We start from the raw sequence: 27,374 nt of genomic DNA on the forward strand, positions 1-27,374 counted from the left end.
CTTGGGTTTCTCCACCGGCTCATTCACCTCGACTTTGTTCCTTTTGAAAAAGGAGTTGTAAGTCGTTTGATCCGGGAATTTGGGCTCGTGGGGCGCCTTGAGCGGCTGTGCCAACGGGCCGTTTGCCTTTTTCCTTTCGAACATATCGCTGAACTTTATGTCGAATTTATTGTAGGACGAGAAGTAGACGGATTTCCAACCGGGATGTGCGCTCGGCCTGTTCAGCCTCCTGCGATTTGAGTATTTTCCATGATCCGAAACCGTTCCGCACTCGTCGTCCGTCGTACCTTCGCCGATTTTGTACCTCTCGCTATCCTCAAGGGCTTCGTTCAGTCTAGACCGCACAGACATTATTTCGATCAATTATTTGGCACTAAAAATGTCGAAAATTGTTAAAACGAAACTAAACGGAAACTCTTATGTAACTCAAAACGATATTTTAATACAATATGATATCACATGGTATATAATTTTTTTCATTACATTTATTTTATATTTACAATTTTATCAAGTAAATATTTGGGCTAGTACAAAAATAATGGTGGTTTTGAAAAGGCAATTAAAACTACTTTCAATTTTTATAACATAAAGAAATTTATTCGAAATATGTTCCATAACAATCTATACATCTTCGCCAACATGTAATAAGCGCTTTTATGACGATGACATAAAAATCTATAACTCGACGCATTTCACCATTTTTAGCATAGGATGATCATTAACGACCCATTTTATTCATGGTTCATCCAACGATCACCACGCCGTCCCACGGAGAAAACTTAATGTTGGACTGGTGTAAATATAATGCAGGTTTCGAAAAGGCCGCCAAACTGTTTTTTAACTTTTATAAAATAAAGAAAATTTATTCAGAATATTTTCCATCACAATCTATTCATCTTTGCCAACGTGCAATAAGCTCTTTTATTCCGCTGATATAAAAAATCTTTATTTCGACTCACAATAAAGTCTTCGAAAGCGTTTTCGACTTCACCGCATTCTCTAAAATATATCACTCAAGAAGTAATCAAAATGCGTAAAAAAGTGGTAGTCTGTAGGCGAGAGGTTTCATATCCGAAGTCCTTAAGTTTCCGTAGTTTTTGGCATTGCAACATGTGACTTGGCGTTATCGTGAAGAAGAATCGGCCCCTTACACTTTACCAATGCTGGACAAAGAAGTTTTAGTTTCCCATGTATTTTTCAATTTCTTGTCAGTATTTCTCTGGTGTGATAGTTTCACCATAGTTCAGGAAATTATAATGAACAACCCCAGCAGTACACCATCAAACCGTCACCATGACCTTTTTTGAGTGCAGATTTGGATTCGGAAAGTTTTGGCGCTTCATCTTTGTCCTGTTATCGTACAGAATCCATTTCAAATCGCACGTGATGATTTGATCGAGAAATGGATCATTTTGGTGGTGCAACAGGAGAAACGTTCAAAATTCAAAGCGTCGATTCCTTTGTGCTTCGGTTGTTCGTTAGGTGCCCACTTGTCGAGCATATTTACCAATTTGCTCCAGATGGCAAACAACGTTTGAGTGGTCAACGCTGTGCCCTTCCGCAATTTCCCGTGTTGTCTTACGTGAATTTTCTTAAGACAACCTTTTGAGTTGGTCGTCGTAAGGCCTACTGTGACCTTCCCTGCATTCGAGATCGAAATCTCCAAGACGAAATCTCTGAAACACACCGTGCATTCATTCATGCTCCTTCCCCCCAAACTGTATAGATGTTTTCGCGGTTTGAGTTGCACTTCGCCCAAGTTTAAATTCGTACAAACAAATTTGACGAATATCTTGTTTGGACATATTTAATTTTGCAAGTCCTCATATACTCTTATAAAATTAAATATAATTTAAAATATTGAGTATAAAAAATAGATAAAAGTAGTTATTATAATCAATAAATTGATTTCAGGTTTTAACTCTGTTTACATGACAAGCACCTGCGAAAATAAAACAAATTTTCAAAACCTGCATTAACATTGCACCGACCCAATATGTTCATATATGCTGAATTGTATATATTATAGGCAAAGTTGCCCACTCCTTTACACTGAAACCTCGTCAATCACTCAATGAGGTCTAGGTCTTGGAGGATTTTCGCGTAGGTCGGAAGTGATAGTCGTACTAGTAGATTATTGTGGAGGTTCAGTGATTTTTTTATAGCGGGTTTAATGAGGTCAGGTGTATAAAATAATTTATTTTTAAATGTGCAATGTTTGCACTCTTGAATTTTATACAGCAAATTGGATATTGCGCCTCGCGTATGTTCCTCTGCACAATACGAAGGGAATTTGTTTATCAAAAAATTGCTCATTTACAAATATTGTGACAAAAAAATAGGGTTTTATAATATCATGTTTGTAAGAGAGGAAAGTGGTTTTTTTTGCCCCAAAATCTATTTTTTATGTTTTTATTTTCTCGCCTCGATCAGCTTCCTTTTCTTGTGAGGAGGTATGTAACCTTGTAATAAGATGTATACATTTTTATTAGTTAAAAAAATTGGTGAAAATCAGAAATGAGTGTTGTTATTACGTGCGTGTATTTAGTGCCGGGGATTAAGCGATAACGCGATCGCTTGGACCGTGCCAGAGGTCGCCGAAGAGAACAGTGCGGAAAACACCTACGNCGAGTGTCCGCCATGGAATAAAGTAAATCATTTATTTTTTTTATAGAAAATACTACTTTCCTCTCATATATTGATTGTTTTGTTTATTTATTTTTCTCAAATTTATTTAGAGTACAAATAAAAGTATATTTTTTTAGTTAAAGGAGTTCCCCATTACTCTGGACGCATAAAATGGGGTGGCGCCCCACTCACCAATATTTCTTTCGTTTTTAATATTTTTTTATATTTTTATTTTATTTTTTTAATATATTTTGTGTATTGCCCCTCCACTCTTACTCCCCCACTCCCGACGAGCTACCGGGATAAATTTTGCTCTGACCCGAAACAACTTTTGGGTGTAACAATATGTAGTACATATAATACATCTAAAGTTGGTAACTGGTATTTACAACCCAAATGAGTAATCATATATTCTAGATTTTAGATCTGACCTGTGCTATTAATTAAATAATGAGGATCACGGTGGCCGAGTGGTCGGGCGTCCGACTCGTATTTGCCACGCTAGCGGTTCTGGGTTCGAATTCCGGCTTAGCTCACGGAGATTTCCGACATTGAAAATAACCCAGTAAAATTATTTGGCTTACATTAAAACAGGTTTCTGTTATGATGTTTTATAGTTTGTTTTTTATATATTCCTTTTTTTATATTAAACATTATCTGAATTTATTATTTTCTGGAGTTATTCTTCTTTAAATTAAAAAACGTCCATTGCTTATGTTGAAATGCATAAAAAGCTTCTATTCTATTTCTCTCGATAATAACGAGCGCGTTAATGTAATCTCTTCAAATATTTGAGTCCTCAAAATATGCTTTTTACTTTAATGTTTAAATTTGCTTTTAAAACCAACGTAATAGGGTGATTTACCTCCTCGAAATTTATACGTTGGATACGACTGGAACAGATTCAAAATTTTAATAATAAATCCACTATATTTAGTGGTCTATTGACCTAATTAGCTCAAGTGGTAGAGCAGCGGCGTATTTGGCCGAAGGTCGTGGGTTCGAATCCCGCTCGTGGCACTAATTTTTCATTTCAACCAAAACCTTACATAAAAAATTAATTTTAATAATAGTTAATTATTTACCTGTTGAACATAAAGGCAAAAACAAATGCGATTCAGTCATTTTCTTTTATTTGTATTTATTTATTTTTTTGTTTTGTTTTGCTAACACTGCACTTAAGTTGGCAGCATGTTTATTCTAAACATCATGCCTGACCCCCATTAATCGTTGATAAGAATGATTAATTATGTTCGAATGTTTTCAATAAGTCAACAAATCATAAGCGAAGCGTAATTTCACGGCACGCTTTACTTCCAGACACAATCTGTGCAGATACAAATGATATTTTTGAGCGGGAATTAAGGGAATGCAAATGAAGCCGTATTGTCGGCTGATTTTAGATGACCCGATTGAATCACTGTCATAGAAGTTGCTGATTGGAGGATACAATTGGGTAGTTTAAGTCGGCAAATTGGGTTTCGTTTGTCGAGTGGCTGCGTTAATTCTGATGTCAACGACGCGAGCGAATTGGTCTACTAGTCTTGGCTAATCATAATTTGAAATTTGCAGCCTCCGAGACCTCATCCAGGATGGCAGCAGATGCTCCATGCAGTCGACTTTGGACCGGCTTGCCCGCAGCCGAACAAATACACGGGGGCGACCAAAGGTGTTAGGGACGTCCACGAAGACTGTCTCTACCTCAATATCTACACTCCTAATGTAAGTACATATAAAAACAATACATATAAAAACATTCATCGGCACCACAACCACTATGAGAGTAATCGCTTGTGGTTCTGAAGTGATGAGATGTAGTAAGTAGTACGTACCCTTGAGGAACTTTAGTTTTGAATTTTTGACAGAAAAAATGTACCATTTTATTGCACGACTGCGAAAATGCGTCTGCTTGCAGAATTCTCATGTCTCATATGAATAGTGATTTGAAATGGTATGTACCCCTCCTAGCAGGCTATACTTTTTTGGCTCCTTCCTCTATCAAACAATTTCTTCCCATTCCTCTTCCTATATTTATAATCTGTTAATACATAAGTCTTGTATACACACTCGCGACACACTCGTTCCCACCCTTCTGTTCACAAACCCCCTCTCATACAAAACGAACCGTACGAATGGTTCGTAGGCTCACCCTTTCGGTTTGCGCTAAGGTCCACCTGCTCCAGACAGTATTTGCTACTCCTCATGGGATAAACAGGTGAGTTGCCTCCTTTAGTTCAGTCCCACGAAGGAAACATCAGTGGCTGCCACGGGTAGGAAGTCATATAGGAACGGGACAGGTTATGTAAGTGGTCCGTGCCACTTCACTACAACGTTCCTCACAGCCGCCGTTGTGTACCATTTAAGGGACGCAGTAGACATGATCTTCGAATTCTCGCATGATGTGCACTTCCTGCTTTCGTCCGGTGCATCTTTGCTTGTGAGGGGCTTCATGATCTAATGCATTCGATGCCGGTGGGCATTCGGTGTGTTTTTATTTTGTTCGTGTCAGAAAACAAACTAACCATTTAAAGTAAATTCAGCATGACACCTACTTTCAACCTTCATGGGGGTGTCATCCCGTAGGCAGTCGGACCGGGCTCGTTGGGTGCGTTTTGCTTTGGTCTGTGTGGAGCGCGTATTTACCATGGTGCCATGGATACAGTGTGAATGGTTTTTATCACGCCCCGGACAATAATAGTTAAAATAATATAGATAATAATGATAGTAAGAGTGCCTGGCCGCCACCCTGGGGACGTCTGCCAGGTCGCTTGCTTTGGTTTTCGGGCTCCTGCATGGAATAAATTTTTCTTAATAATAAATTGTTTTATTTTACTTGAATATAGTTTTCTGCCTTCGTTGTGCATATATTTCAAGGTTAATCTATATCAGCAGATATGTTCTTTTTCGTAGAATAAGCAAAGAATATGACAAATTGTATCAAATGAGGTTATATTATGTAAAAAATTGCAAAATCCAGACACTTCCAGCAAAGTAGGAAAAAAAATCCTTAAAAAAATTCTGATTTGTTTTAAGCAACATGTAAAACCATCAAATATGATCTTAGACATTTTCGGTTGGATTAGCCGTGAACATTCTCTCTCACTCTCTCTCCCCTCCCCCTCCCACTCCCCTCTTCATTCCCTTTCACCTCTTTCTCACTCTCTCTCCCTCCGTCACTCCTTCTCTCTTTCACACTCTCTCTCCCTACCTCTCACTTCCTCCCTCTCTCTCACCCCTTCCCCCTCCCCTTTCACTCTTCCCTCTCCCACTCTCTCTCTCTCTCTCACACTCCCTCTCACCCTTTCTCTTCTCTTTCTCTCTCCCTCCTTCCTTCCGTCCCTCCCTCCCTCCTTCTCTCTTTCTCACTCTCTCTCCCTCCTCCCTCTCAAGAAAAGTAAACAACAATTTATCATTGTTGCGTTTACGTTTTAAGACAACTATTAATCTTTTACAATTTTAATAATTTAACCTAGCTATTAAGGGATTTATTGTAATGAAATATTGTTCAAGAGAAGTGAAATAGTCACATTTCATGTATACAAGGGCTGAAGCGAAATGTGTTGAATCAAAAGAATATTTAATGGGTTTTTGATTGGTCTGCCCGTTCCACTTCAGCAGCTATTTCATTCTTCATGTTCATGATAAAAGTCAAATAAAGTGACTTTCCTCTAAATCGTCATACTACATTTTCTGTTGAACCCAGAAAAATCCTTTTTTGCACCCTTCATCCTCCTCGTTGTCATTAATTTTTATTACTAAACTGCTTTTATGATACATTAAAATAGATTTAGATTTCTTTATATATTTATTGAAAGAATCCCCATCAGATAAGAATGTTAAGGCATAGTGAAAAAAGTTAGAAAAATGTTATGAATAGGACAAGATTTCATTGAGATGATTCATTAATCCTAAAAAGTTTGTTTTTGGTCAATTATTTCAGTAAAACTATATATTAAAAATAAATTTTATTAAACTACAGAAATACATTACTTCAAAATTACAAATAACAATTTTAAATTTTCCTGCAGAACATTTATTTTATTAATAGATCGATAATGGAGTCTCGCAGCCTTACCCAGTCATGATGTACATTCATGGAGGTGATTTCATTCATGGAGCTTCAAACCTATTTCCTGGTCATATAATGGCTGGATTTTACAATGTTGTCGTTGTTACCTTCAACTACAGATTAGGCGCTCTAGGTAATGTAGCATGAATTGTTTGTCCCGGCAATTTGATTTATTCTTGTTTTGCAGGATTTTTAAGCACTGGAGATCACAACTCACCTGGAAACTATGGAATATTAGACATGGCAATGGCGATCCGATGGGTCCACGAGAACATAAATTTTTTCAACGGCGATAAAAATTCTATCACGTTGTTTGGGCCTGATGCAGGTGCTGCATCTGCTGGCCTTCTTATGGTCAATCCAAGAACGAGACACATGGTCAATCGAGTTATAGCTCAGGTAATACATTTTTGTTGTGATAAAATTGATAAAATGGTTACATAGCTTGAGATTTAGCTGAATTTGGAAGGCCTGTAGAATTGATATTGGAAATAGTCAAGGGATTTCACTGAATTTGTACAATCATCTTCATGGTGATTAAATGAAATAAATGAAAGCTTTTATTTATTTATTTAATTTGAACTTTTTTTAATATCCTTAACTCTTGCATATTAGCTTGAGATGATGATATTATATATATTGTACATTTTTTTCATCTTTTTTAAAAATATTTTTTGTGTTCTCCTGCGTTCAGAAAATTACAGGGATGACAGTGGCGATGGAACCCATGGCCACTCGGCTATCGTGGGCTTAACTAATCAAAAAACAATCGTTTGAACAAGAGGTTTATGTAAAAATAAGAAGATTATAACAAAACAAGGCTAAATTTATTGCTTAATTTCAAAATTCAGTCTTGAAATTATAATTATGAACCTTGCATTGACAGCAGGCTGATTAGAAAGCCCTTCAGGCAATGGTGAATTGAGGCTAAGGCTGGTTCAACAGGACAATAGTTTGACTCGATCAATTGAAATAAATGATATTGATAAGTGATTGATTTCAGAGTGGGTCTGCTCTGGCTGAATGGGCCCTAATACAGGATAAATACAAAGCGCAGAACACGAGCAGGGTATTCGGCCAACACCTCGGCTGCTCTATTGACTCGTCATACAAATTAGTCGACTGTTTGAGAAGGCACAGGAACTTTCATGAGCTCGGAAACGCCAATGAATTTCTCGTGAGTTTTGACAAAATTTAATGACAAAATTGATAATAACGGTGTTGATTATTTCAGCCGCAAGTTGGTTTGTTCCCTTGGGCTCCTGTGCTCGATCTTAATTTCACAGTGCCTGGTAGTTCTTGGTATGAGGGGTGGAAACAAGATGACTGGGTTTTCACCAATTTTACACCAGAAGCACAGATTAAAAGAGGGGAATTCAACAAGGACTTTGCTTACATGACTGGAGTGACAACTCAGGAAGCTGCTACTTTAATATGTAAATTAAAAATTAAAAAAAAATAAAACAATGTAGAAACATGTTGATTTTTTTTTTCAGATAACAATGAAACATTATCCCCCTATTTTGACATAGATGAAGAATGGTTTGACAAGAAAGTTGAAGAAATGGTTTTTAGGTACAACTACACAATAAACAGAGAGGGCATTTTTCGTGCAATTAAATATAGATATACTTATTGGCCTGATCCTAAAAATCATACACATATTAGAGAACAATACATCGATGTGAGTTGTGATTGTGTTTTGCACTGGAATTTATAAATTAGCAATTTATTCGGTTTGCAGCTTATGTCGGATTTCATTTATCGTGCACCGACAGACAAAATGATAAAACTTTTGGTCGAGAAGAAAGTACCTGTTTATTTTTACGTCATGAACACCACGATAGAAAGTCTGCAATTGCCTTATTGGAGGAAAGCTCCGCACAATATTGAACATCTTCTGCTTACTGGCGCCCCTTTCATGGATACAGGTATTTGATTGATTAGAAAGAAAGAAAATCCCTTCTTTTATTACATAATAATAAATTTCAGAATTCTTTCCTGAAAAATTGAGATTGGACAAACATAAGTGGACAGATAATGACAGGAACATCAGCCACTTCTTTATGAAAGCCTATACAGATTTTGCTCGTCTAGGGTATTTGAAATAATTTTTGAACAAAGAAAAATTTATTTAGAGGCAAACTAAATTTGTATTCAACTTCCAGGAATCCTTCACCTCAACAAATTCTGGGGATTAGGTTTGAAATGGCATACCATGGAAGGCTGTATTATTTGAATTTCAACACAACGTTCAACTCGACAATTGAGCTGAACTACCGCCAAACTGAATCGGCATTCTGGACTTGGTACTTACCAACAGTGATTGGCATCCTCATACCGACATACCCACCATTTACTGAGGTAATAATTATTTAATTGAATTAAACATCCTAGCACTTGAAATTATTATTTCATTAAAAAACCTTATTATTTTAAAATTGTGACTATTAAGCAGCCCATAGACGATCAATATTATTGCACAATATTTTGGGTTGTGCAATTTAATTGATCGTGTGTAGACGATATTGAAAGTTTGTGCAATACATTGACATACATTGCATAATTGACGAAAAGTTGAAAATATATTGTACAACCGGAAAATATTGCACTGTCTATTGGCATTATTGCGCAATATCAGTCAGTTTGTGAAGTACAACAAGTAGTAACAAAATATTTTACAAACTTCAATATCGCCTTCAAACTATTCAAGTTCATTGAACAAACAAAATTTTGTACAATATTATTGAACGTTAAGGGGCAACCGTCAAATTATTGTGCAATCTATATTGTACAATAATATTGACCATCTATGGGCCGCTGTAACAAACAGTTTGTGTGATACTACTTTTGGTGTTTGTCTACAAAGCTTTCATAATGATTAAAACACTTCCGATGGTTGCAAATTTAGGAGTAGAAGATACCCAGTTGAGCTCATCAAATGTTTAAGAGATAACATGATAACTAGTTTATCAGTTCGTAAAATAAGTTCGTTGCTTATTTTGATCAATTAAATGAAAATTTCAGGTGCTTGTAAACAATATATGAACCATTTTGTTCCTCAGCCTTTTGCCAGGTTCAACTTAATATTGTAATTCTGTTCTCACAGAAGTTGAAGACAACAGACCTATTGAAGTCGAGGTGCAGAAGGGCATATGGCCATCTCTTTTATCCCTATCCCTCCCAGAACTTCTTAACTTTTTATCCATTTACTTGAGCGATTCAGAGTAGGCCATGCAAGATAATTGACACATGAGTACTTACTTTTAGCCCAAAGCACACGAATTTGTTAGATATCCAGAGAAAGTTGTTCTATGTGTCCCACTAAATAGGTAAGGATAAAAAGATAACCGATAACCTATTGATCACTAATCTGGTGGACCGAAGCTCAAAAAAAAAGCAAAATACTATGCACAAAACATTAATATAAACATACAATTCTCATTTAGAGGGGAGATCTACCAGTCTCTTTGAATGTCTTTGAACCCTGCTCCTGTGAGGGTACCAGAGGAAAACTTGGTTACAGCACTCCAGGGAAACGAGGTAGTACAGGAGCCCGAACCCCGAATAGCCCTGGTGAGTTGGAGGTGAGGAGGATGAATACTCACCCAGAACGGACGAATTGTCCCCTCAGCGAGTCTAATCCTCTCCTTTGACATGGCAAGGTGCCCAGATGAAATAAGAGCTGCTTTCTACAAATTGAAAGTCAAAGCCAAAAAGTTTGGCCAAATTCCCCTGTGGTGTAAGTCGCTGCAAGAGGTGTGTACCCAAAAGAATTGGGATGTGCTGTCCTGCCCACTTGTAAAAACTGCAACGGCTATCATACTATTTGTTCTGTTTGCTGTCCTGTCCTTTCAAAAGTGAGAGAAAAAAACTTTCAAGAGGCTAGGGCTGTGGTGGAGAGCAGGGGTACTTCGGGGACATATGCCCTAGCAACTGCTCCCCAAAAAGTAAAAGTCGCCAAAGCCCTTCCCCCCATTGAATGGCCCTCTTCTCATACGTTCCTTGGAAGCCGATGTCTGGCTAACCACGCAAGGTGAGAGATCATGCTGGAGCTCTTGGTTAGGGGATATGTACCAATGGCGATACTCCTACAATAGACCCAAATCTGCCCGGGGCATATCTCGAACTGAGGGGGTTCAAAACCTTTTCGAGAAAATATACCAGTATATGAGGTGAGGATAAACTCTGACATCCAGGCAATCGCAGTATCGATGAACGTCCCCTCTAGATGGATCATGGCACAGCAGTGGGATCTCTGCTCTGGTTGAGCAGCTCCCCCTTGCCAGTTATGGTGTTGGGCGATTTTAATTTGCACAACACATGGTGGGGATCATTACACTCATACTCTAGGGACATAGCGATCTGGTCCTCCTAAACACTGGTGCTGCTACATATATCAATTTTAGTCCAGGAAGTTTTGTCGCGATCAACCTGTCATTGACCTCACCATCCCTGGTCGCCCGGGTAGAATGGGCTTCATGGGGACCCCCCTCACCTGAGTGACCACTTATGAGTGTTGAGAAGGTCCGTCTCAAGAGGGGTTTTTCACACCCATGAAGTGGAGCCTGAAGCGAGCAGATTGGAAGCTTTTCTCTACAATGGTGCCGCACTCGAGTTAACAGGGAATGTTGGCACCAATCTCCTCCTATTTGAGAGGGAGATAAATCGCACTGCAGGCAGATCTATAGCCAGGACTGGCGGGTCTATCTGTAGACCCAGGTTCCTTGGTAGATCGATGCCTGCGGCCATGCATGTGGAGAAGAAGCAGGCATTCCAGCACTTCAAGACATCCAACAGAGGGAAAACCACGTAAATTTTAAAGTCAAAAGAGCTAGGGAGAGGCTTACCTTGTCAAGCCAAAAAGGATAGCCTGGCAAAGTATTGTATCAGAAATGACTTATACTGTGAATGAAAGTATGGGACATGGTCAGAGCCCTCTCTGGCAATCGAAACCTCTGTTGGTGTCAATACAAAATTGACTACCAACAAAGTGTGACATCTTCGGAGGTCGCTGAAGAACTGGCAGGGCACTTCATTATTCGTGTCCTGTTCTGAGGCATGTTCCAAAAGATTCCGGCAAAGAAAAACAGAGGCGGAACATACTAATGACAGCAGCACCAGTGCTGCTTATGATAGGAGAGTCGAGTCTGTGTTGGGGTGTACCTGGAATTCAAGCCCTAGGTGTGATGGTATTTCAATGAGATGCTTCGCCACCTTCTCCAGGGTGCAAAGCATTGCTTGTTGGACTTCAACCACATTTGGGATTCAGGTTCATACCTATCCTTAAGCTGGGTTGCAGTTGTGGGTTTTTAGTGTGCATTGATGTGTTACACACCGATTTCATTGATTACCTGTTGAGTAAGGTGCTGGAGTCCATGGTTAATGGTTGATTAACCTGGTACCTAGAGACTAAGGGATTTTACGGCCAGTATTAAGCGGGATTCCGTAGGCATCACTCTGCAGTGGATTATGCCTGTCTCTCAAGGGCAACCTACAGGGCATTCTTGAACAGAGAACATGCTATGGCTGTGTTCTTCAACCTTGAGAAAGCATATGAAACAATGTGGAGATAAGCAATACTCTGGAAATGTCACAATTTCAATCTAAGAGGCAAATTGCCACAAGTTTCCTGGAGAACCGTAGGTTCCAGGTCAGGCTGAGAACCATGCTTTCCTGGGATCACATTGAGGAGAGTGGTATCCCTTAGGGTTCAATGATGAGCATTACACTTTTCTTCAGGATGGTGAAAGGTATCACTGACGCCGCCCCCGCAGATAAGGAGAATGCCCTTTGTCAAGGACCTCTGCTTCTACCATTTGGATAAGGATCTGGCGGAGGGCAGTGGTAGGGTGCGGTCGGTTATAAACATTGTGGCTGCGAGAGCCAAGGAAACCGGATTTACTTTCTCTAAAAACGGTGTGAGTCCACTTTTGCAGATTGAGGAGGGGCACAACTGTGTGTACGTGGAGATGGTGTGGCTCCTTGGTTTCATGTTTTCGTCCTGCCAAGTTAAGATGCACAGATCGATACTGTTAAGGGGCCTGCTCCAATTGTTTTGGCATTTCAGTCATGTTTCAGTTTCTCACAATCTTCAATAATTTTAGTTAAAATCCTCCATTGAAGATAGCTAGAAGCTGAAACAAATCTGGCAGGATAAAACAGCAAAGGATATGAAAATGGAAACGTTTGCAAACGACAAGTGAACCAGTAGCCATCAACAATTTAGGATGAAAGTGTAAAGAAGGCAGCAGTAGAGTTTAGAGTGAACAACTCCAAAATAAATTACCTTTATACCATTTATACTTAACTGGAAAATAAATCTTAAAATATTTTGCTAATTAAAAAATGTTTGCCTTTACCAACTGAAGTTTGTTTAGGTTAACATTAGCAAGACTCCATAGTATGCGTATAGTCTAATATATTTTACTGTAGGTTGCTGAACTACAAATGAGAATTTGTTACAATCAATTTTCTTTTGTTTTAAGTATTGGTGGGAGCCAAAACAGCCATTACAAATTGCATTTTGGACGATGTCAGGAACTTGCCTCTTGCTCATTGTAATTGTTGTTATATTCTGTCTACTATGGAGAAGTGCAATAAGGTAAGAAACTAAGAAAATTTCAATATTATTTATTAAAATTGGATTGGACTAAAACTAAAAGTTTGTTTAATGCAACTACCAGTGATAGAAAGTACTGCGTAAGTTGGTAATATTTCGATTCATGGACAGATTTATTACCAGTTTTGCTTTTAGGCAGAACGATCGATATTACGGAGCGGACTTGCTGATGATGGATATGCAAAACGGGTTGCCGGAGGGGATAGAAAATCCCCGGAACGAATACAGGGATCTCCCGCTGAAGGCCAAACTGCACGAGAGGAAGGGTGCATCAACCCCTGCGTCACTGAGATCTAGCGATGGTTCTCTTTCAGCAAGGGACAGCGTTGTAACAAGCCCAAATGGAAGACCCAAAACACCACCAGGTAAAAGGTCGTTATCGAGGAAATCGATGATGGGATCTACTGGATCGGTGCCAATGACCCAAGTGTGAATCTCAAATTAGCAGTTACCTTATTTTAAATGCAAAGCGAAAGAAACACTATTTTCTCAGGATATTTTAACTTTTTGTTTTTGTTTTCTGACTAAGGTGTTTTCTATAAAACAAAAAATGCCATTTTATAGTTCTGTGTTCATCAAGTGCTAAAGAAGAAAATAATAATTGCTTATCTTGTAAAAAATAATCTAGTATGGACCTTTTTTTAAAAAAAAATGTATGATTATGATGATTATGTGGATTGGGATGAATTTTTTAAAAGTATGACAGAGAATTTAACAAATCAAAGATACTTAAATTAAAGAAAAAAATACACAATGTGAATGAAAATTTGTAAATATTGTAGAAAGATAACTGTTTTAAATTTTGAACAATTTGAAAAAAATTATCTGGTTGAAAATATTTAATAAACGAATCACAAAGTGCCTTAATGACTCATTCCAACGAGGGAAATGGAAACAATACAATTTTTTTTGTACATAAATATGTAAATATATTTTTTAACTCTGCCTTTTTTTTAGCTTTTAGTTGTGACAAAAAAAAAAAAAAAAAATGGTGGCTCAAAACCTTTTCTTGGAGACAGCTTTAATTTGTTGTATAAAGGAATAATAATCAAAAGCCTTTTGTCGTGAAAAAAAAATTAAGGCATTGATCTCCTGTTTTAATTTGTAGATATAGCCTTATTTTATTGTAGGTGAATTTTCCATAAAAGGTCGTCTTTTTCTGTGCAATCTGTCAGAAACTTGTCTCAACGAATTTTAGAAATTTAGCAATAAGGCATATACATACAATACAGTGTTTTATAATTTTGGATTTTTTTTTAAAATTGTTTTATCAAAAATATTACAAAAAATTTTAACATAATATTGTACAAATTAAAATAAAATATGGGTTTAACATAAACAACAATATATGTATATAGTTGTCATAATTGACTGTTTTAATTATTTTAATTAATTATACTTTTTGGTCTAACGTCTTGGTCAAAAAGAAAAACCAGTGTCATGAGTGAGGTTGGAACCCACAATCTGTCAATTTGCTGCTGCTCTAAGGTCGTGGGCTCGAACCTCACTCATGGTACTAGCTTTTTCACCTGAACCAAGATATTAGATAAAAAGTATGATTCATTAAAATAAACAATTTTTTTTTTTTAAATTTACGTGCAGTTATAAATTAAAAGTCCAAAAGATTTGTTTAGCGTTATATATAATATTTTAATAATAATTATAACTAACTTAATTCAATACCATATATATGTTTACGGTTGGGTTGAGCTATGTGAAATAATATTAATTTAACAAAAAATAAAAAAGACAATTTTATTTATACATTTTTTAAATTCTATGAATAGTATCAGTTTTGTAAAACAAAAATTAATTTTAATTGTTGATGGTAGTTTTTAGAATTATATATAATTTGTTAAAATTCCATGTTCGTGTTGTAAGAATGTGTTAAAAGTTTATTTGGATGTATATTAATAAAACAATTTACATATTTTTTCTACACAAATTCAATTTTTATTCTCCTGGTGGTTTCATTGCTGTTGATCATCTTGGTCTTAATTCAATGAATCGTTTTTATTATCTTGAGATGGTGAAAGGTCAAAAGAATTCAGTGAGAACAAGCTTAATTTAATAAAAATGGTCAATAATTTTATTAAATTTCATGTTGGGTGTTTTCCCTCAACAAGGAATTGTTCCATTAACAACCTTTCTTCTATTGTACTGATATGGTGGGTGTTGGTCTGCAAGTTGGTGAACAAGTTGTTGAACTGGCACGGGCCAACTTCAGTTCTTCACTGAAAGTAAGAAGCTGAAGCGCATTTAAATGACATCAAAAACATGTGAGTGTAGACAAATTCTACAAGTGACCCTTTATCAGTTGAACAATAATTTTATTGTTTAAAATCAGCAGTCACTTGTTGTTTATATTTTACCAAACACATTCAGAAATGAGGTAGACGAAGCATGACATCCTCGTGCATCTTAATGAAAAATGGTTAAAGTGTCAATTAAAAAGTGTTTTTAATTCTAATTGAGATTTTTCAATATTGTCCATAATATTTGATAGAATGTTGGGTTCATGGGTATCCCATTGGTAATCCTTTAATTTCATAAAATTTATGGTACACAATATTTGGGCATACCCATAAAAGCCATTTTACTTATTGTATTGAATTGAATATTTTCTTCATTGTTTCCATAGCAGCATTTTTGGCAAAATTGTTTTAATCAGTTTAATTTATTTTAGTTAGCTTACCTTATATTTTTCTTTAAAAATATCCAGTAAACAAAAAAAAAATTATGATTTTTATTTACTGTTTAAAAAAATAGTAATAAGTAATAAAATGACAAAAACATTGTTACAATTGCTTGTATTTACTAGTAAAGAGAGAGAGAGAGAGAGAAACTTTTTTTTGCCTCTCAGTGTGTATGGGCTGGCCAATGGCTCCCCACTCCGTAATACTTGTGCAACCCATACCAGCATTTTTCGTAAAATTGTTTTACTCAGTTTAATTTTTTTATTTAGCTATATCTTATATATTTCTTTAAAAATATCAAGTAAACGACAAAAAAATTATTACGGTTGCTAGTATTTGTAGGTAAAAAAATTAATAAATAAAAATAAAACGAGGGTGGCCACTTTTTTTTTGCATCTCAGTATATATATATATTGGCTGGCCAATGGTTCCCCCTCCATGATAATCGTGGATGCCCATAGCAGCATTTTTCATAAAATTGTTTTACTCAGTTTAATTTTTTTAGTTAGCTACACCTTATATTTTTCTTTTAAAGTATCCAGTAAACGACAAAAAATTATAACAATTGTACTATTTACTAGGGGAAAAACAACTAGGGTGGCCACTTTTTTGCCTCTCAGTATATACTGTAAATTGTATTCGGCCAATGCACCCCCTCCCCAATGCATACCCATAAAAGCCATTTTAATTATTGTACTGAATTGAATATTTTCTGTTGTTTCCATAGCAGCATTTTTGGTAAAATTGTTTTAATAAATTTAATTTTTTTTAGTTAGCTATCTTATATTTTTCTTTAAAAATATCCAGTAAACGAAAAAAATTATTATGATTACTAGCATCTACTAGTTTAAAAAAATAAAAATAAATTATTAAATAAAAAAAAGAAAAAGGAAAAGAAAGAGGGTGGCAACTTTTTTTTGCCTCTCGGAGTGTATTGGCTGGCCAGTGGCTCCCCTCCATAATAATTGTGCATACCCATAGCAGCAAAAAAAGCAAAAAAATCCATACCCAGGCAAAATTGTTTTACTCAGTTTAATTTTTTTATTTAACTATATCTTATATCTTTCTTTAAAAATATCCAGTAAACAAAAAAAAAATTATTATGGTTGCTAGTATTTGCTGGTAAAAAAATAAAAATAAAATGAGGGTGGCCACTTTTTTTTGCATCTCAGTATGTATTGTAAATTGTATTCGGCCAATGCTCCCCCTCCCCAATAATTATTCATACCCATAAAAGTCATTTTACTTATTATACTGAATTGAATATTTTCTTCGTTTCCATAGCAGCATTTTTGGTAAAATTGTTTTAATAAATTTAATTTTTTTAGTTGCTATACCTTATATTTTTCTTTAAAAATATCCAGGAAACGAAAAAAAAATTATTATGATTACTAGTATTTACTAGTTAAAAAAAAAATATATTAAATAAAAAAAAGAAAAAGGAAAAGAAAGAGGGTGGCAACTTTTTTTTGCCTCTCAGAGTGTATTGGCTGGCCAGTGGCTCCCCCTCCATAATAATTGTGGATGCCCATAGCAGCATTTTTCATAAAATTGTTTTAATCAATTAAATTTTTTTAATTTAAGTATACCTTATATTTTTCTTTTAAAATATCCAGTAAATGACAAAAAATTGTAGCAATTGTACTATTTACTAGGGAAAAAATCTAGGGTGGCCACTCTTTTTGCCTCTCAGTGTATATTGTAAATTGTATTCGACCAATGCTCCCCCTCCCCAATAATTATTCATACACATAAAAGCCATTTTACTTATTGTACTGAATTGAATATTTTCTTCAGTTTCCATAGCAGCATTTTTGGTAAAATTGTTTTAATAAATTTAATTTTTTTAGTGAGCTATACTTTATATTTTTCTTTAAAAATATCCAGTAAACAAAAAAAAAATTGTGATTTTTATTTACTGTTTAAAAAAATAGTAAATAGTAAAATTGTATTTACTAAACTAGTAAAAAAAATAGTAAAATTGTATTTACTAGTTTAAAAAAATTAAAATAAATTATTAAATAAAAAAAAGAAAAAGGAAAAGAAAGAGGGTGGCAACTTTTTTTTGCCTCTCAGAGTGTATTGGCTGGCCAGTGGCTCCCCCTCCATAATAATTGTGCATACCCATAGCAGCATTTTTGGTAAAATTGTTTTACTCAGTTTAATTTTTTTTATTTAACTATATCTTATATTTTTCTTTAAAAATATTCAGTAAACGACAAAAAATTATTACCATTGCTAGTATTTGCTGATAAAAATTTTTAAAAATTAAAACGAGGGTGGCTACTTTTTTTTTGCGCCTCAGTGTATTTTGTAAATTGCATTCGGCCAATGCTCCCCCTCCCCAATAATTATTCATACCCATAAAAGCCATTTTACTTATTGTACTGAATTGAATATTTTCTTCGTTGTTTCCATAGTATTATTTTTGGTAATAAATTTAATTTTTTAGTTAGCTATACCATATCCAGTAAACTACAAAAAATTATTATGATTGCTAGTATTTACTAGTTTAAAAAAATAAATAAATTATTAAATTTAAAAAAAGAAAGAGGGTGGTGCATTTTTTTTTTAACAACGATCTATCTAATTACAGAATGGAGGAAAAAAGGAGTGAATATTTACGTTGAGATCGATTTTTTTTAAAAGTATAAGATTCCACTAAAAAAATTGTAGTTTTATATGTAATTTATTTAAATAATTAATTGTATTGAGCCACCGATTTATGCTTATGGACGTTTTACATCGAGTTGGTGATTCATTTACAACTTTCCCGTTATATTTACATGTTTTCCGGTTTTCTAATACCTCAATTAAAATATTGAAAGCATCAATTTATTGTATTTAGCATATAAATCTGTAATTAATAATTACTGCCCGGGGCCGGAGGCGGATCTGTTTCTACGGAGTACGGAGTCTTGGTTGAATTAACTTATAAAAAGCCTGGCCGAACTGCGCAGGCGATTCATGACCCGTTAGGCCCAAACCCCGAACTATTCGACAGCAGTGTGTCAATGAATTTGATGCGGAACTCTTATTAAAAATTATGTATGATGATGTGGTAATGTTTATGGGCGAGACATCTACCTCCGAGTGTATACCGGGGTACAGAAAGCGTTTGACTGTCGAAAAACTAAAACACGCACGGTCCGAGGAGATGCGCGCATGCGTTCACATGGAAGGCCGTTGCGTGCGCATTAGCACAATTTAGTCGAGCACTTCGTAGCGTAGGTTTTGACGTGTCGGTAATACCAAAGTTTTAAATTTTAGAAACTCCGCAGGCCCTAGACGTTGCGGAAAAGCGGTACCGGTTCGGGCCAAAAAGGGGAAACATGTGCGCCAACGTGGTTTCGATGGACCTTCTCGAGTTTCTCCTGACCAGCCCCAACGTCTTTCAGTCCTTGCCCCTTCCACAGAAACAAGAAATAGTGAGCAAACGGCCGACACCGAACATCGACCTTTCCAGCAACGACGAAGAAGGCATCATCCACTTCGACGTGGAATGGTATTCGGCCTACGACTGGCTCACCGGAAGCCGGCAGAGGAAGAAACTCTACTGTTTCATCTGCCTGGTCATTGGGCAGTGCACTCAAGTGGCCGATTTGTTTTCTTCTCTCAAGAACTTCCACAAGAAGGCGCATGCTCACGAGACCTCGAAGGGCCACGTGCAGTGCTCGGAGAAATTCGTCCGGATACTCACGTACAACAAAAAGGTAAATCCGATCGAGTTTGTCCAGGCGAAAGACTTTTTTAAAATTAGAAGAAACCTTTTTAAAAAATTCGTTCGCTTCTTGGCTTTGACGAACAAGACCAAGTTTCTTCAACTGATACCTGTGTATACAGACTGTTTCAAAGATAGTGTTGATTTTTTAGCCAATAACGACATCCACTTCCCATACGATTGGGAAAATCATTTAAAATCCGTTACGAACAACGACGCTCAGAACGAGATACTGGACCTTCTTCACGAAGGCGTCAAAGAACACATCCGCCATGAAATCGCCAATTGCGATTTCGTGTCAGTCCAAGTGGACGACATGTCCGAGTACACCTCCAGGCCGACGTTTAGCATTCTCTTCAGGTATCTTGTCAACTATAAAGTCGTCGAAAGATTCGCTGGGTTTTTCGAGATTCCCAAAGACCAGTCGGAGTTGTATTTCTGCGAGACTGTCCTAAACCTCATCAAGGATTGGGGCGCGGAAGACAAATTGGTTTGCGTCTCTAACGACAGCAAGGCGACAAAATTGACGAGCAACAAGCTCCAGGAGAGAAACATCCTCTGGCTCCACAGCGCCAACTATAACCTTAATTTAGTCCTTCTTAAAGTCGCTTTCGACCACCCCGACGTGAGGGAGTTCGCCGGTTTTGTCGCGACGATAGCCTCCTTCTTCAGCGACGTCAAGAGAGATATGAGACTCAGGGCCGAGGGGTATCCCGTCCCCAGGGAATTCACCGAACCCGGCGCCTCGTTGGAAACTTATATCTGGATAATAAAAACAAAGTTCACCCAGTTGGATTCAGCGATAGTGTACATTTTAGAAAGTGGCAACTGGGACCTGGAAACGACCTGCATGGCCAAATTCATCTACGACATAATGCAATCCGACGTATTCGTCTATCTCCTTTGCCTTTTTTCGAGGACGTTTATCATTTCTGACCATGTAAGTTGCGTGATGAGAATAATATCGTTCAAAAATTTGAAAATGTGCGCAGACGAGATCAATCAGTTTTTTACCAACATCAAAGATATACAGAGCCCGAGCTCGCTGCGAAAAATACACGTCGAGAGCGTGAAGATGCGGGAGAGGAAGAACACCCAGCCGAAGCAGGTCGTCCTGAACAAGCTCACCGAAGAAATCATCCGCCTCATGCAGCAAGAACTCGGTTCGATGTTTTTCGATCATTCCAAACTGAAATTTTTCCAGCTCCTCGACGAACAGAAATTCGAGACGTTCGGCAAAGCCTTCCCTTACGACAATCTGATGGATCTCACCGCTCTGTACTCGTTTTTCGACGAGGAGAGGCTGGAAACCGAGCTGGCCGTCATTTACGAAGACAACACGAAGCGGGTGCCGGCGAGGGACCTCTATCTCTACATTGTCGAAAACGGTCTGGTGTCCATTTACCCGCAGACGTTGAAGCTCATCGGCCTTTTCCTCACCCTACCGGTCTACGTGGCGGAGGAGAACGCAGAGAAAAGGACGTACGAAAGAATTAAAAAATTCGCGAAATGCTACGCCACCCTAGAACACTTCTCCAGGCAAGGTATGCTTTTAATCGAAGACGCCCTACTCATGGAACTGCTCAATAACGAGGACATCATGGATACATTTGTCGATGCATACTGTCAAAATCATAACCTATTTCATCCCGTCTGAGCGCACCTTATATCACGGATCCAATTGTATAAATGACACTCTAAAATATTATCCCTTAATTTGGCTGTGGAAATGTTTTGCATACGTATGTCAAGAGAATTTGGTTTTAACAAATTCAGGTCATTTCATTCGTTTATGTTTTATCTTATATAACTTGCTAAGTAGTATTTCTTAAAATTATAAATTATATAAGATTTATTATATTTATTTTAATGAATTATTTGAAATCAAATAGGAAATTAGATAATTAAGTTAAGACTGAAGAGTTAAGAACAAACAATTGTGGAAAATCTTCCTGATCTCTAAATACACAATCACCGGTTTACTTTCAATTTGCCTGCTAAAAACTTAATATTGACTGAACATTTTATTCATCCAAACTTCTCCACGATCGTTGTTAAATTTTTAAGTGTATTGTTTAGCCGTTAAAATTTAATGTAGCAACATGCTTTAATATTAACCGTTCGGACGTTTTCTCGTGTAAACAGTTTCCAAAACATAAACAGTACTTCAAAACTGCATATTTAAAAAGTTTAACTTGCTAGATATCGTCAGATCGCGCGCATGATTTTGTTTAAATTTTTTTTTAGTAACTTTCGAAAATCTGTTGACAAACCTTTTGTAGAAGAATTAAGCCACATAGAATTAATGAAGGACATTAATAAATTCCGGAAAAGTTTGGAATTTGATTCGATTTTGGTCATTTGAACGGTTAAAAAATCACTTTCCAATAAGTATATTTTTAAGTAAAAAAATTGTTATCTTGTTCACAAATGCTGTTTCCTTTAAGTGTTGATTATTAGCAATAGTGATGATGATGTTAATTATAATTAATTAAAAATGCCTGTTGCCCATTTACCAAGAATGAATTCTCTACATATCACAATATGTGCGGATTCTGTAAAGAACCAGAGGCGACACTATCTCACGACAGCAACAAACTGGTGCTGCTCTTGCCCGCAGGAGGAAGTGTTTCGGGACGTAGAAGAGATTCAACAACCGAAATCGGACCTAGCTCCTTGATTAAATAGGACTTACCGTTGTGCTTTAAGTATCTTTTAAAGGGCGCAGAATAATACACACCCCGACTAAATACAGCACGATAACTATTTTAGAGTTGATGCTTGGTGTTGGTCTGCGAGTCGGTGAACTCATATGAGTATAAATCTAACGAACTATTTTATATGTTCAAACATCTTGTCTAGATAAAATTATGACAAATAAAAATGTTTTCAAAAAGATAGTTCCTTCCCACAGTAAGTTGTTTTTCAACGATCCGGAATAGAACTCCTTCAATCTGATGATGAGCTAAAAGCTCGAATTTCGTATCGTTAGAAAACAACTTACTGTGAGTAGGAACTATATTTTTAAAAGATTGAACACCGCACTCACTGCACTATTCATCATTTCTATAAATAAAAATGTTACAAAAAAGGAAACTTAATGGGATGACCTGGTATAAGTGTGTTGAATGTACATATGTATTTCTGCTGTGCACAAATTAATATATTGTGCCTGAACTATTATTTTCACCTGTGACTTGTTTGTAACAAACCGAATTTTTATAGGTGTACATATTTAAACAAAATGTTTTAAATATATTATTATTTTTGAATATGCTAGTTTTAAATGTAAATAATTTTGTTCCGTATGTTATGAGGAGTGTACGTTACAAATAAAATTCTCTATAATTACGTTAGTTTTGTTTTAAATATTCGATCCTATCTTTAAAACTAGTACTTGATTTGATGAACTTACGATTCGCTTAATTTTACTGATCATGCTGTCCTTCAAAAAGTGGAGGACAAGGCTGAATAAAGAAAAATATTCTCTCGCTCATATTGAAAAAACAGTCTGCCCTCATCGTACATCAACAACGGATTTTCATTCAAGTCAAATACTTAGCACTATTTCTAGACAACAGGCTGACGTGAATCCCCACGGCTTAAGAGACAACACGTTTCCACTAAACCTACCATCCTTCTTGCATCTTTTGCCGTTGACACAGGTGTATCATCATCTAACCCCGATCCAGCAGTTGCTTAACAAAATGTGCAGAGACATATCACAGGAAGAGCAGATTGATGTAGACAATGGGAATTGAAGTTAAATGAAAGCAAGTGCGTTCATGTTACATTTACAATCGGAAGAAACTCTTCACAATCTACTACAACAATATCCCAAAGGCCGAACACACCTTCTAACAAACTGAGATCCCGCAGGAGGAAGTGTTTTGGGACGTATAACGTAACCATACAAGAGATCGAACCACTGAAACCGGGTCTACTAATCAAGTTACAAGATAGTATAGGATACAATAGCTCTTGATGGTAATAATATACACCCCGAGTAATACTGTCCACTTCTGTCCCCAAGGCCAACTCGTTCGTTACCTCGCTTATACACGACTGAAACGACAAGACGTAAATAGCTCTACTCCACCAACTTACAGCACAAAATCCAAGCTGTGGACAAAAAACAAACTTACTATCATCTACAAAACGCTTGTACGACCATTGGACGTACGGTACAGATCTTCAGAGAACCGCTAAACCTACCATTATCCAACGTCTGCAATGCTTTCAGTATAAAGTACAAAGATCAATCATAAATGCTCCATATTCTGTATCCAAAAAATTACCCTCCACAACAACCTTAAAATCCCACATATCCAAAAATTAAATCCCAAATAATTTATCAAGTTCTACAATAATCTCTCCCATCACCCCAATAGGCTCGTCCAACAGAACAGACTTCTGAAATCCCAGAAGGGGTCTCAAGAGGAAATGGCACTGCGACCTCCTTTCCGATGAGTAAGTAGTGATGTTTATTTGAGAATCACATTGATTGTTTGCTCCCCTCATTGTAAATATGTGTCATCAAATTGTTGTATCATAAATCGCAGATTGTAATAAAATATTTAAGATTTTCTTTTTATTTAAATCAATAAACCCTGAATACAAATTTTGGGAAAATGAGAAAATTGTCTCCTAATTTTCGCTTTTCAAATACGTCTGATTTTTTAGAAAATCACACCAACGGTGATAAATTTGAAACGATTCCACCAATGTACAGGAATCTTACAGGGGTTTTAGAATCTTATAAATTATAGGTAATGGAATAAACTGCACCTTCGTGAATAAGTTATGACCGCAGAAATAAAATAAACAAACGTTTGAGCAGCTTTTAATTTAATTTTTTTATTTATTTTATAATGACATAATAAATAAACGTTGTTGAAATAGCTGGGGGGGGAAACTACTTTCTAATTATTCAGAAATCGTGAGATGCGGTCTGGTGTGATGTAGGTTTCAGAAAAACATTTTCTTTATCGTGCCAACGTTTCGATCTTTATTGAGATCATCTTCAGGGCTCAAAGTGTTTGTCTTCTGTGTAATTCTGCCATTCTTGCGTGTCAGGTTGAGAGTGGACACTCTAAAAACGTTGGCACGATAAAGAAAATGTTTTTCTGAAACCTTCATCACACCAGACCGCATCTCACGATTTCTGAATAATTATCGATTAACGGTCACTAATCATCACACATTTCTACTTTCTAATGGTTTGTATAAGAATTCAATGTGGTTAAAGTTCAGAATAGTTATTCCTTATTACTGATTTATATATGGTCAAATCTACACATGCATATACATATACACTCAAATATGTGATTTGAGACTGTCACTTATTGCAACCCACCAACAATTCCAGTTTTTGTACTTTACACACATTCACGCTAAAAAATACTCTTAATACACGCTAGGGATACATATTATTATGTATAATAAAACAACAATAAAGGAGGGCGTCGGTGGGCGTAACGGTTAAAGCTGGTTCTGCAATCGAACCCGATGAAATGGACTTTTTTTTCCAAAAACACCGGTACCTCAAAGGTTGATATGGCCTCTGCTGTTGGGAGTACTCGTAAAAAACAAAAACAAAAAAAATTAATTTAAAAAACCCTGTTACCTCCACAAATAGAAATAGATAGCTAGGTAAATAAGCTAAACGAAACTCGATAAATAAACACAGAAACTCGCTGCCGTGCTCAATAAAAAATCTCATCAAATGGCATTCCTACGCGCTCTCTATATGCACCCCATCGAGAAACCTTACTTTGTATGCTGGACACAAATACATACACGGACATACACGGTTTTTGCCTCAAAAGTATTCGTATATGTCAACCAATGAGTTATATATGATACTTATGAATCCGAAATGTTAAAAAAAAGTTTTTTTGACCTACTTTATGGGATTCTTTCTGAGGTTTTCGTAACTTTTTATATTATCTTATTTCATTTATAAGATATTCCTTATTATTTTTTTATCGTAGATAAAAATACAAATCTGGTGATACATAACGACCTTGTATACATGTACAACAAAGACAGAAAAATATATTTAATAAAAAATACTTAATTAGCTAATTTTTTTAAATTTATTATTTTTGGCTACTAGGATTCATTAACAAGAACGCTGGGACACGTGACAAATATTTTTTGACCTACTTTCCGCAAAAAATGTTCCATTAAAATTAGTGATCCCTCGTCCGTAGGCTTAATGTTTTCACTGATAATGACAAAACCTAAACCTTATTGACAAACGCGAAAAGAAGAGAAATGAAGCTTTCTAACGGTTGTAACAGATTTATTAATTAATATTTTAATAATTATTAAAATATTAATTATTAAACCGCTAGTGGTTGTGCTAAAAACAGATCCGAAATGTTTTGGATGTATCTTTTGGTTTTCGTAACTTTTTATGTATCTTAATTAATATAATATTAAATCTGAATATTATATTTTATCCTACTTTTTCTCTCCCCCCGTAGTACCTCTACTGGAAGGTTTATTGACATCTTTACATGTTTCTTGGAATCCATTACATGTAATTTAACAAAAATTTTATATCTGATTAAATCATGGCATCCTGGCGTCATTTAGAAGTGGGCAGAGTAAATAATATGACGAATTGTTTGTTTAGTGTTGCTGCACATGCAGAAGGGTTTCTATAATTTTGATTCGATGGAAATAGCCCTTGTAAGGTCCATGTCCTGTCAATATGGTTTTATCTTTGAGTTCAAGGAGAAATATATTGTCGAACTATTTAATATTGTATGCTGTGCTTTTGAGATAGACTACCATCCCGCTCCCACTCTTCGGTGTATTTCTTATGTGTATGTTCCTGTATATGATACTTAGGGTACCTTCTGTACATTAAAGTTAACTCATCATTTGTTTGATGTTTAGATGTTTTCTTAGCTAGCTTGTATGTGACCTCGTTTCCCTTGAGTCCTACTTTTTGCGATACCCACTACTTTTAAAATAGTAGCTAGGCTGTTGTTTTGAAGCGTAGCACTGAGACGATGAATGAGGCCAACCGAGTGTGTATGCCGTTGGTAGTGGTCCGTTATCGAGAGAGTCGTTGGCTGAGGTCCGGGGCCGTAAGTCGGTTGACACTACAGCGGTTGAAGGGACTTTGGTGCAGCAGGAAGCCGAGTGCAACGGTTGGGCAGTAGACAAGTCGGCTATGTTGAAAAGTTAAGTTCGAGGATAATGCTGATAGTATCCTTGCCATCGTCTACCATGTTCCATGTGTCGTACAGACGAGACTCGAGGTGTGAAGTGAGATCTCGTCGAGGAGATAAAAATGAAGCCAGTGAGGCAGTACGCACAAGCTCTGCTCTGATTCGCTGCAGAGTTGAAGGCGAACCATTCCAGAGCTAGTAGTGGCACCTAGCGGGTTCCTTGGTAACTGCAGATGGCCACCACATACCTCCCACAAAAGGCGAGCATCTCTGAGCTGTGGACCAATGGTGTAGTGTGGCGTGCTCTTCCATTAAGTTCCTCCCAGTCCCTAAATTATTCTCGGGAAAATGATCACGACGGGATCACCACTTATTGTGTCTAATTATTTATTCGTTCCAGATTTAGGATCACAACGATTAAGATTAAAAGCAAAATACGCAATAACATCTT

General features: G+C 36.5%; 2 protein-coding genes across 2 annotated transcripts in view; both read left to right on the plus strand.

Annotated features, from left to right (window-relative positions):
- Positions 1-14,395, plus strand: part of LOC106665055 (neuroligin-4, X-linked) — an 80,472-nt gene extending 66,077 nt beyond the window's left edge. Inside the window, exons 3-13 of the mRNA XM_014391220.2 lie at positions 4,201-4,350; positions 6,677-6,830; positions 6,885-7,096; positions 7,701-7,874; positions 7,932-8,133; positions 8,194-8,381; positions 8,442-8,628; positions 8,690-8,795; positions 8,866-9,061; positions 13,186-13,301; positions 13,455-14,395. Of these exons, the coding sequence (XP_014246706.1) occupies positions 4,201-4,350; positions 6,677-6,830; positions 6,885-7,096; positions 7,701-7,874; positions 7,932-8,133; positions 8,194-8,381; positions 8,442-8,628; positions 8,690-8,795; positions 8,866-9,061; positions 13,186-13,301; positions 13,455-13,752 (1,983 nt within the window). The 3' untranslated portion in view covers positions 13,753-14,395. The remainder of the gene's footprint in view (positions 1-4,200; positions 4,351-6,676; positions 6,831-6,884; positions 7,097-7,700; positions 7,875-7,931; positions 8,134-8,193; positions 8,382-8,441; positions 8,629-8,689; positions 8,796-8,865; positions 9,062-13,185; positions 13,302-13,454) is intronic.
- Positions 14,396-19,347: 4,952 nt separating this feature from the next.
- Positions 19,348-21,393, plus strand: LOC112127812. The gene has a single exon (XM_024229263.1). The coding sequence runs from the start codon at positions 19,348-19,350 to the stop codon at positions 21,391-21,393; it is 2,046 nt and encodes a 681-aa protein (XP_024085031.1).
- Positions 21,394-27,374: the final 5,981 nt, after the last annotated feature.

The sequence above is a fragment of the Cimex lectularius genome, unplaced genomic scaffold, assembly GCF_000648675.2.
Source record: "Cimex lectularius strain Harlan isolate CLEC.00 unplaced genomic scaffold, Clec_2.1 scaffold211, whole genome shotgun sequence".
Classification (NCBI taxonomy): domain Eukaryota; kingdom Metazoa; phylum Arthropoda; class Insecta; order Hemiptera; family Cimicidae; genus Cimex; species Cimex lectularius.